The following is an 11879-nucleotide window of genomic DNA, read 5'->3' as shown; positions in this document are numbered from 1 at the left end:
CCCTATCAATTGTCCTCTCCATGATGGTATGTTTGTGTTTTTATTCATGTTTCGTTGCTTTTGCTCTTAGAATATTTAACAAATTGTACGGTGTCCTTGGGAGTCATGAAAAGCGCCTTAAATAAAATGTATTATTATTATTATTATTATTATATATTGTATACAATGTGTAATTTTTATTGGACATTTTACTTGTACCTCCTTTGATTATATCATTGTTTTAATACAAATGTTTACAGGTACATTCTTAGCTTGACTTCTTCTGTTATATATTTGTCTTCCATTTTTTTATTGTACATTTTACTTTTACTTCATTTGTTTATATTAATGTTTTTTTATTTCATCTTTTATGCAAATTCTTAACTTCATAAGCATATATAAATATTTTACGAATTTTTATTTTTTATTGGACATTTGACTTTAACTTCCTTTGTTTGTACAAATATATTTGATTTATTATTATTTTATTGCAGATTCTTAGCTTAACGTCTTATGTTTATATATATATTTTTATTAAATCAATAAATAGGAAAATTACATAGGAAATAAAACACAAACGGAGTGCTGCACACACACACACACACCTGTGAGCTGGGCGTACTGTTTGAAGACCTGCTGTGGACCGGGCCCCAGCAGAACCAGGCAGTCGATCAGGCCGCTCTCTGACAGCCAGTGGACGTTCGTCTGAGGCTCCCTGCGCCTACCCTCTTCAGCGAGGGGGGGATCTCACATCCGGCCTAGTAGGAGGGAGGGGGGTTATCATTGTGGTGATGGATGTACGGAAACATTTCTGAATGTTTTCTAAAAAAGCTTTACTTTGGAAAATGGTATCTCTGCTTATTCTCAGGTGTATATCAGTATGTAGTTGTCTCTACTTTAAAGAGTCCTCTCCTGCTGATGTTCAGGTGTATATCAGTATGTTAGTGTCTCTACTTTAAAGAGTCCTTCCTGCTGATGTTCAGGTGTATATCAGTATGTAGTGTCTCTACTTTAAAGAGTCCTCTCCTGCTGATGTTCAGGTGTATATCAGTATGTAGTGTCTCTACTTTAAAGAGTCCTCTCCTGCTGATGTTCAGGTGTATATCAGTATGTAGTGTCTCTACTTTAAAGAGTCCTCTCCTGCTGATGTTCAGGTGTATATCAGAATGTAGTGTCTCTACTTTAAAGAGTCCTCTCCTGCTGATGTTCAGGTGTATATCAGTATGTAGTGTCTCTACTTTAAAGAGTCCTCTCCTGCTGATGTTCAGGTGTATATCAGTATGTAGTGTCTCTACTTTAAAGAGTCCTCTCCTGCTGATGTTCAGGGTGTATATCAGTAATGTAGTGTCTCTCTACTTTAAAGAGTCCTCTCCTGCTGATGTTCAGGGTGTATATCAGTATGTAGTGTCTCTACTTTAAAGAGTCCTCTCCTGCTGATGTTCAGGTGTATATCAGTATGTAGTGTCTCTACTTTAAAGAGTCCTCTCCTGCTGATGTTCAGGTGTATATCAGTATGTAGTGTCTCTACTTTAAAGAGTCCTCTCCTGCTGATGTTCAGGTGTATATCAGTAATGTAGTGTCTCTACTTTAAAGAGTCCTCTCCTGCTGATGTTCAGGTGTATATCAGTATGTAGTGTCTCTACTATTAAAGAGTCCTCTCCTGCTGATGTTCAGGTGTATATCAGTATGTAGTGTCTCTACTTTAAAGAGTCCTCTCCTGCTGATGTTCAGGTGTATATCAGAATGTAGTGTCTCTACTTTAAAGAGTCCTCTCCTGCTGATGTTCAGGTGTATATCAGTATGTAGTGTCTCTACTTTAAAGAGTCCTCTCCTGCTGATGTTCAGGTGTATATCAGTATGTAGTGTCTCTACTTTAAAGAGTCCTCTCCTGCTGATGTTCAGGTGTATATCAGTAATGTAGTGTCTCTACTTTAAAGAGTCCTCTCCTGCTGATGTTCAGGTGTATATCAGTATGTAGTGTCTCTACTTTAAAGAGTCCTCTCCTGCTGATGTTCAGGTGTATATCAGTATGTAGTGTCTCTACTTTAAAGAGTCCTCTCCTGCTGATGTTCAGGTGTATATCAGTATGTAGTGTCTCTACTTTAAAGAGTCCTCTCTGCTGATGTCAAGTGTATATCAGTATGTAGTGTCTCTACTTTAAAGAGTCCTCTCCTGCTGATGTTCAGGGTGTATATCAGTATGTCGTGTCTCACTTTAAAGAGTCCTCTCCTGCTGATGTTCAGGTGTATATCAGTATGTAGTGTCTCTACTGTGACATGTCTCCATGCTTAATGTTCAAAAAGCTCTCACCCTCTGTCTGAAACCAGAGCCCAGTCTGCACTGATTGGTTAGCTGGCCGGCTCTGTTGTGATTGGTCAACCTTTTAGAGATGTCCCGCCCCTTAGCCTATCACGTACAATGTGTTGGAGCGCTAGCCAATAGGAGTGCAAGTGTTACATAGTGACGTCACTATGTTCCGGAAGTAAACAAAGGAGTCCAATGGAGGCGTTTCAGGCGGGGGAAGACAGGGATTTTAGCGTTTGCTAAACCAAAACTAAGTTCAAAACCAACATGTTTTTACTTCTGTCTCTCTAACTTTGGGGAATAAGTAAGCAGCTCCTGGAAAACGAAACTTTGACAATCATACGGGGAGACACTATATAAGATTTTCAATGGAACAAGACCTACCTGGTGAACTACAAGACCTACCTGGTGAACTACAAGACCTACCTGGTGAACTACAAGACCTACCTGGTGAACTACAAGACCTACCTGGTGAGCTACAAGACCTACCTGGTGAACTACAAGACCTACCTGGTGAACTACAAGACCTACCTGGTGAGCTACAAGACCTACCTGGTGAGCTACAAGACCTACCTGGTGGTCAGATGAGCTGTAATGGACGTTCACAAAGGTTTCGGATGCGTTGAGCCAGAACACGCCAGAGTCCTGTCTGTTTGTGGGCCAGGTACCAGCGGCACGAGCCGTGAGAGGCCGAGGCGGGACTGCAGGTCGTACGCAAACACGTCCAAGTTAAACAGCCGGTAAGCATCTCCGTCTCTGGGGACACAAACAGACATTATGACCTAACATGTGGAGGTTGTGAAGGAAACTTCTGAAGCAATGGAGACTCAGAGAGACACGAGGAGAGCAGGAACTTTGATAGCAAACACTGATTGTTGGGAAAATACTGAATGTACTCTTCCAATATCAGAGTCCACATGATAACAAAGGTATCCCAACTGTAGCTGTGAACATGACAGGATGTATGATTACCTAGAAGAGCATCAGGACTGTTTTAGGCATATGATAGCTATGTGATTAACATGATGATTCAGCCTCTATGGAGATAGACATATGACAAGCATGATCATTTCTGACGTGGAGCTAATTTGTCGTCATTTCTGACGTGGAGCTAATCTGAACTAAATTTATTGTAAAATGCCTTTTATGCTGCTGTAACAAAAACAATTTCCCAATTTGGGATCAATAAAGTACGATCTATCTATCTATCTATCTAAACATTGAATACTGCTTTCTATTCCTCCATCTTGTGACTGTGTAACTCCCTCTCTTGGATATCAGCATGTGAAGGACACTGTTCAGGAACTAGTTGATGCTCTGTATGTGATGACTACTTCCATTCTGGAGAGGATCACAAATACATGGATCCTGAGATTGGAAGCTCAAGCCGGTGACCAGTGATATTTTTCTAACACTGATGGTTTATTTGAAACTTCGGCCGGAGATATTCACAAGACATATGCTGGCTACGAGGTGCCACAGCGAGTTGCCAATCAATTCTGAAGATCTCCACCCCAGACCATGTATTTAGCTGGTTCTGAGAATGAATAATCAACATGCTGAATAACAGATAAAACCATAACACCTCTATCAGCTGACGCCAACAGGCAGGCATAAGGAGACAAAACACTGTCTCCTTATTCCTTACAGGCCTGTGTTCAGTGAGGGCAGTACAAACTGATACAACAAGGTATGGTAGGTAGAATGGAGAAGGAACAGCTCGAGTGCGCTATAATGGATTGAAAGTACGCAGCGGCCGAACAAAATCTGCCCTTTCCTTCAGACTTCCTTACAGAGCCCCTCCTCCAACACACACGAACGCGCACATGACCAATGAGGGCACGAGATAAGTTTGTGCACAGATGGAAGGCTGACAGGCAGGTAGGCATCCAGTTATTTTTAGCCGGGCCGGCTCAGATGATTGGTCGTGCTTTTTACAGCGCCACGGCTTCCACAGATTAAATGTTTTTATGTATTTATTGTCAAAGCATTTAATGTATTCATTGCTATCGGGATGTTAAGAGCATTCCATGGAATATAACAAAAAGTGTATCTGAAGTGAATTACCTACCTAGTAATAATTTACTTGCACCTCCTTTGTTATATTAATGTTTTTTTATTTCATCTTTTATCCAAATTCTTAACTTCTTAAGCTTATATAAATATTTTACTAATTTATTTTATTTATTGGACATTTCACTTTAACTTCCTTTGTTTGTACAAATATATTTATTTGATTTGATTTTTTTATTGCAGATTCTTAGCTTAACTTCTTATGTCTATATATATTTTTTAAATATATTTTAAATCTTTTTTTTTTTTAATTAATTCTAAATCACACCCAATACAAACCCTACAAAAAATAAGAAAAACATTTCAAATCCCAGTTTAAATAAATAAAACATGAATTATATATAAGAATGGGCCTAGGAACATATTTCCCCAACACAGGTTACACCATAATCACAGATCTTTTTCTTTACACTGACCTGGTGTCTCTGAGCTGGAGGCCGTCGGCGTGCTCCGGCAGCCCGAACACGTGAGAGAAGCCGTGCAGAGAGAGATCAGAACCAACGCTGCTCGGACCTGCAGAGGAACAGGAAGCACTTTAATCTGATTCATGCACCTCCAGATGTCATGGTGTTTTGCAGCAGTCGAGAAAAACTAATATCGATAATGTTTAATGCTCAAAAATGTATCTGAAAATGTATTTTAAAGTAGAAAACACACGTTACAACTTACAACAAACATCAGAAATCAGGTGTTTTTGTGTCAGCTTTTCTGAGTAGATTTAACATTTGAGGTAGAGCTCTAACAATATGTCAGACGGCTACTTTTATCAATAGTTAATTAATGATAAACCACATTTTTAAGCAAAACTGTTAGAAAAGTACAGTTTTCAGCCTCTACAATATGGTGATTTTACCCTGAATGAAGACTGTTAAATGGCTGTTTTTGTATTAAATGATGTCTATAAATTAGTTAGGAAAGAGGCTACATAAATGTGGTTATTATACATAGTTTGAATATGTATTTAATGCCTAAATGACGATAGGGTTGAATTGAATCCAATCTGTTTTAAAACTATTTCGATTACCAGAAACATATATCGGAGAAATAAAACAATATTCCTCTACAGTCTAATGCATTAGAGGGAATATCTGCTATTGTTTATTTATTTATAATTTCTTGCCATGTTTTATGTATTTGTACATTATTTAAAGCAAATTTATCACGTCTTTTTATACATTTAAATTATTGTTTTTCTCTAACGGAGCCTCCCAGCATAATTATTTCACACAATTCTATTTATATCCTGAGTGACAATAAAATAATAACACCTTTAATGTTGAATATCTGACAAGTCTATGTTTTAAAATAGTAATTAAATAGCAGAAACAAACCATTAGCTTTGACATCCACGAACTGTCTGAACGTCTCTTTCCATAATGTGTCCTCTTGTGACTGTCAGAGGAAGAAAGCAGAAAAATAAATGCATTTAAAGACCGTTAAAGGCTTGAAGTAGAAGTTATATTACACTATAGTTTAAACTGTTAGTATGGTATTACCTCACTGCCATGAGAAGAGGCTCTGAGGAAAAAGACACAAAGAAAATCTAATTTAATTCACCTTTAAATGTGTCCCATTTGCCTGATAAAGAAGACATTTATAAAGAAATGTATGGATAAAATAATGCAGCGATAAGTAAGTTTGGGTATATAAGGGTTCCAGTACACTACCTTCCCTCACACCCTCTCCTTGGTGGATCCTGCAGCGTCTCGAACCACAGTTTGCTCCTGGAGTTGAACGTCACCATCACTTTGTCCTCACACAGGATCTCCAGACGGAAAGGGAAATGCCAAACGCAGATCTGGTGACGCCCTGAAGACCAGGAGAGAGAGACACACAGCTTCGACCGCCTCTCCACTCTCAACCTGCAAGAGGAAGGGAAAAACAAAGAATACTGCAGCCATGTGGAGATGGAAACTGTCCTGTAGGAGCCATTTATTGTTAATTGTTGGCATGTTATATGGTTTTGTTTGAATATACTGTGCAGTATTATTTTGACACTTGGTCGTGGCAATTATTTGCACATGGATGTGTCTATGGGAGCATTTTGCTTTATCTCTATGTACAACTACTTCAATAAACCAAAATAAAAACTGAATCTAATGACGAGAAAATCTGCTGTATTGTGTCTGGGTAAAATCCCTTTCAGGTGCATGTGTATTAATAGTGTATTCTGTTCATTATCAGGTGTATATCAGTATGTAGTGTCTCTACTTTAAAGAGTCCTCTCCTGCTGATGTTCAGGTGTATATCAGTATGTAGTGTCTCTACTTTAAAGAGTCCTCTCCTGCTGATGTTCAGGTGTATATCAGTATGTAGTGTCTCTACTTTAAAGAGTCCTCTCCTGCTGATGTTCAGGTGTATATCAGTATGTAGTGTCTCTACTTTAAAGAGTCCTATCCTGCTGATGTTCAGGTGTATATCAGTATGTAGTGTCTCTACTTTAAAGAGTCCTCTCCTGCTGATGTTCAGGGTTGTATATCAGTATGTAGTGTCTCTACTTTAAAGAGTCCTCTCCTGCTGATGTTCAGGTGTATATCAGTATGTAGTGTCTCTACTTTAAAGAGTCCTCTCCTGCTGATGTTCAGGTGTATATCAGTATGTAGTGTCTCTACTTTAAAGAGTCTCTCCTGCTGATGTTCAGGTGTATATCAGTATGTAGTGTCTCTACTTTAAAGAGTCCTCTCCTGCTGATGTTCAGGTGTATATCAGTATGTAGTGTCTCTACTGGGACATATCTCCATTCTTTAATGTTCAAAAAGCTCTTTATTGTTCTCATACTGCCTGTGCTGCTGCACCTCTTTTCACCCTCTGTCTGAAACCAGAGCCCAGTCTGCTCTGATTGGTTAGCTGGCCGGCTCTGTTGTGATTGGTCAACCGCTTAGAGATGTCCCGCCCCTTAGCCTATCACGTACAATGTGTTGGAGCGCTAGCTAATAGGAGCGCGAGTGTTATATAGTGATGTCACTATGTTCCAGACGTAAACAAAGGATTCCAATAGCAAACCCCCAAAAACGTAATAGGGCCCCTTTAATGGCAAAGAAGAAGTGGAGAGGACTTTTTGATAATATTGCATGTGTAGCTGGATATGATAATGGAGGTGTGACTCAGATCTTACTGTTCACACTGCAGCTCCCCTGTAATCACATCTGGAACTCTGTAGCGAGCTTTAATGGGCTCCATCTCATCGATTAGTATCCTCACAGTGTCATTTTTGCAAGGTGACACAGAAAGAAGCAGTTTGGTCTGCATGTGAAAAGGACAAAGAAAGTATTTTATTCAGAATTTAAAAGGGCAGTTTAGTTGTTATAACAAGCTATGATTAGCATCACATTTATAACCTCTGATGCGCACTAACACAGCATAAAAAGACCTGTTACTTATTATTTATTTTTCTAATATGACAATTTTCAAATAGTATCAAAGATAAATAAAGAGATGTATCATCATGGTTGTGTTCAGACCTGTGTGTCCGGTTCCAACAGTTCGAAGCGAGCCCCCCTCTCCGTCAGCACCAAGGTGTCCAACAGAGCTCGATGCTGCAGGTTGGGGCCCTCCATCTGGCGCCTAGAAAGTGAAAAAAAGAAATGAAATCACAATGCATCCAAAATGTGACACTAAAACTGCCAAACAGGGTATTGAGGAGGCTTGAAGTTCTGCAGAATACACTTAACTGTTGGCGATTAAAGTTATTTGCAAATACAACTTATATAAAATGGCAGAAGTGGAAATTAACAAAGTATATTTTAACCCCAGGGTGGAAATGCATGAGCTGAATCACAGATGTGTAGGTAATTCAAATGAGCACCTTTAGCAACTGCAACAATATTGTTTTAAAGACCTATCATGCAAAATGCACTTTTTGATGTCTTTTATACATAAAGATGTGTCCCCGGTGTGTCAGGGAACTCACGCAGCGTCAGAAAATAAAACCCTCTCTCTTTTCCTCTGTACCCAAATCTCTAAAAACGGGGCTACAACGGAGCTGATCCAGATTTGCGTCCGATATGACGTAATATCTGAAATGTGGACCTACGGCCCTATCAGAAAGTTGCTATCAGAAACAATGCCCGACTGTTTTGGAAGCAATATGGTCGGTGTTTACATTAGCATGATAGGTGACCTTTAATACTTATAATCCAACAGTTTAATGTATCTTATATTATTATCAAATGGGCCATTTACATTTACACTGTTGTATTGCATCTGAATTATTTCCCCGGCTCTGTATAATAGATATGAAATACCAAAAATACCTGTAGAAAGCAACATCGCTGCTCTTCTTGAACTTGTCTTTCCCTTCATCATCAGGGATAACACTGAGGAACAGGCAGAAAGAAAAAAAACACAATATCACAAACCTTATTTTCTATAGTATATATGCATATATGCATATTTGTGTTTATGTGGTTATTTACACTGGATCATAGACTGTATATATCATCTATGTCTGTGTTTGTGTTTTATTGGTTCCTCTCTGTTTCATTATTTCCTGTTGTGAGGGTTGATTTGCCACAACAACCCTCTTAAAGAATGCTGTAGGAACAGGTGTTGTGTCAAATTATGCACCCCCGTCGTGAAATGCACCCCCTGGCCTGCCGTAAAAAGCACCCCCCCCAAAAAAGATGCTTCTATGAATCCCACCCTCAAGCACTTTGGAGGGTATAGTTGTATGACTAGTAGCCTACCAATACATGGAGCAAGTTTCATGTATGTGACAGCAAGGGGTGCATATCGTGGCAACCAGGCTGTTCATAAAAAGCACCTCCCAAAATAAAATAATTCTATTAATCCCACCCTCAAGCACTTGATGTAAAAATAAACAATACATTGTAAAGCACAAGTACAAGCACAAGTATACAGACAGGACGTCACAATTAAATAAAAACATATATTAAATAAAAAAATGAACTGAAAAATAAGTGACGAATGAATGCAAAATCCAGGATTCGACGACCCAACCATCAAAAAGACAACATAGAATAGCGGACTATACGTTCAAATGCGCGTTCCCGTGTCAAGGGGTGCATTTCACGACGGGGGTGCATAATTTGACACAACACCTGTTCAACGTTGTTCCTGTTCGCGGACGACTCAGCCCTGCTGGTCTCTGACAGGAGCAGATTGCAGGTTGAAAAAACCCTCAGCTCCGAGCTCGGCAGAATCTGCACCTGGCTCGCCGATAATAAATTATCATTACACCTGGGTAAAACAGAGTCCATTCTCTTCGGTTCGAAACATAATCTCAGCAAATCCGACGACTTCTCAGTTGCAGTGGGTGACATTATTGTCACAAGTAAGAAGGAAATTACATACCTAGGATCTATTCTTGAGGCAAACCTCTCCTGTGACAAAATGGCATCCAATGTAATAAAAAAGTCAATCAAAGAACTAGATTCCTATACCGGATCTCCTCTCTGCGTAAACAAAAACACCCTGAAAACTCTGGCAGGAGCACTCATTCAAGGGTACTATGACTATGCTTGCACGTCATGGTACCATAGCCACCTCCAAGGCGCCTAAAAATAAAACTTCAAACATCGCAAAATAAACTGGTCAGACTACTGCTGACCTTTCATCTAGAACCCACCTCACCTCTGCCCACTTTGACAACCTAGGATGGCTTTAAGAGTAGACGACAGAGTACAGCTACTTGCAATGGGCCTGGTCTACAAGATCCACTACACCTCTATGGTACCCATGTACATGTCAAAATTCTTCCCAAAGGTCAAGGAATACCATGATCATAACACCAGAGGGAGCCTCCACAAATCATGTAAACCCAGATTTGGCACAAAAAAGGGGAATACACGTTTCGCAATTATGCCACATCAAGGTGGAACGCTCTTCCCACAACTGTAAAGGAAAGTAAAACTATACTTACCTTCAAAACCTCTCTTAAAGAGCACCTTCGGGGAAAGCATTGCAAAACTGGCCCCGGTAATGGTACAAATCTCACCTGTCGTACAATGGACAGCTTTCCCCCCCCCATCTATGTATATACTCGCATTTTAGACTCTGTTACTAACTGTATATCTGTAGACTTGGTATGTCTTAAATGTCCGGTTAGGATGTATTAGAACGAAATCTAAAATGAAAATTGTAAATAAGCCATCTGTATGTAAAAAACCACCTGTATGTAAATTGTAAATAAGCCATCTGTATGTCAAATATGTCTTATATGTCTTAAATGATATGATGAATTGGAAATGGGGGACCCTGATGTAAACAAGACGAAAGTCTTTCTCTGGTCTGCATCCCCTTAACAATTGTATGTTTTGAGCTGTACTGTACTGTACCCAATATACAAGCTGTTAATAAACTTTTCAATCAATCAATCAAACGCATGAAGTGGAGGAGTTACTCAGTCCTGCAGAGATCTCCCAGTGTGATGCATGTGAAACTTCCCATGGTAACACCAGCTGGTCTAATGGGATCATCTGTGTTTACACCATTAACGTCTATAGGCCTACTCGTTCTGATTGACGTTGTTTTGTTTGTGAAAAATACTGCAAGTTCTTCACACTTTTCATTGGAAGACTGTGGTGGGGAGGGGGCTTTGTTTATCAGCTGATCAATGGTGGAAAATAACACTTTAGCATTTCTCCCATTTTCCGTGATAATTTTAGAGACATGGTCTCTCCTTGCTAAGCGTATTGCTTTGTTGTAAGCATAGACTGTATATATAAATGCACTGGATGCATGTGAGAAATGAAAGTAATCTGCAGAGAGAGTTGTTTACCTAACAACGGGTTGGCTCACTTCCGCCATGTGGAGCAGCAGAAAGAAGAAACAGCTGTTCACACTCGGGTTAATCTTCTGATTTGAGCAATAACTACATTATTATTCTGCCTGAACTTCTGCATGAACTCCCCTCGACTTTGACAGGGCGTGAAATCGTGACAGCAGCGATCATCACAGAGGAAATGAGGGGGGGGAAATAGGTACTTCCGGTTTGAATTTCCAAATTAAAACTTACATTTTCTTCTCCTATTCATGCTACTTACATTTTTTACTTCACTACATAATTTATCTGACAGCTTTAGTTACTTTGCTGATTTATGGGTTATGAATGCAAAAAAAAAATCAGCTACTAAGCTACTCATTAGTAGTAAATAATATTAAGTTTTACCAAATGTTTCGAGGTGATGAACACATTAATGCATCAATAATAACAAGTGTTTTCTTTTTGCGAGTACTTTTACTCCTAACACTTTAAGTACATTGTCCTAATCGTACTTAAATACTTCTACATAGTCTAAACCCTGATGTATTTGCCAGATTGTTCTATAAATAAAATTAAAGTTGTCAGTTATTCAAACTAAAAGGTAGGCCTACCATGGGGTCAGATTAGAATTCTCCAAAGGGGGGTTCGTTTAGCATGAAACACTTGAAATAACTAAAGGATAAGTACAAAAAGAAAGTAGAAAGAAAGTGAGATCATAGAAAACTATTTCTGCTAAAAAGTTAGCAATGATTGAGAGTTTCAGATGTGTGTATCTCACACTGCTGTAACTTTAATTCAT

The 11879-nt window shown here is 39.1% G+C and overlaps 1 protein-coding gene across 2 annotated transcripts; it reads right to left on the bottom strand.

Annotated features, from left to right (window-relative positions):
• Window positions 1-2792: 2792 nt before the first annotated feature.
• On the bottom strand, window positions 2793-11257 carry ganc (glucosidase, alpha; neutral C). 2 transcript variants are annotated; one of them, XM_034144426.1, is made up of 10 exons: window positions 11096-11257; window positions 8610-8672; window positions 7818-7920; window positions 7472-7599; window positions 6024-6218; window positions 5853-5874; window positions 5688-5748; window positions 4773-4869; window positions 2857-3039; window positions 2793-2814 (listed from the first exon to the last, which is right to left on the bottom strand). In XM_034144426.1, exons 1-9 carry the CDS (start codon window positions 11122-11124, stop codon window positions 2886-2888), a joined length of 852 nt encoding a protein of 283 aa, XP_034000317.1. In that variant the 5' UTR covers window positions 11125-11257; the 3' UTR covers window positions 2793-2814; window positions 2857-2885. The 2 variants fall into 2 exon arrangements, with proteins under 2 accessions (XP_034000317.1, XP_034000316.1); XM_034144425.1 differs by having other exon boundaries at window positions 2801-3039.
• Between the last annotated feature and the right edge of the window lie 622 nt (window positions 11258-11879).

This window comes from Trematomus bernacchii, unplaced genomic scaffold, assembly GCF_902827165.1.
Source record: "Trematomus bernacchii unplaced genomic scaffold, fTreBer1.1, whole genome shotgun sequence".
In the NCBI taxonomy this organism is placed as follows: Eukaryota; Metazoa; Chordata; class Actinopteri; order Perciformes; family Nototheniidae; genus Trematomus; species Trematomus bernacchii.
Note: the sequence above shows the minus strand (reverse complement) of the source record. Positions and strands in the feature narration are given on the sequence as shown.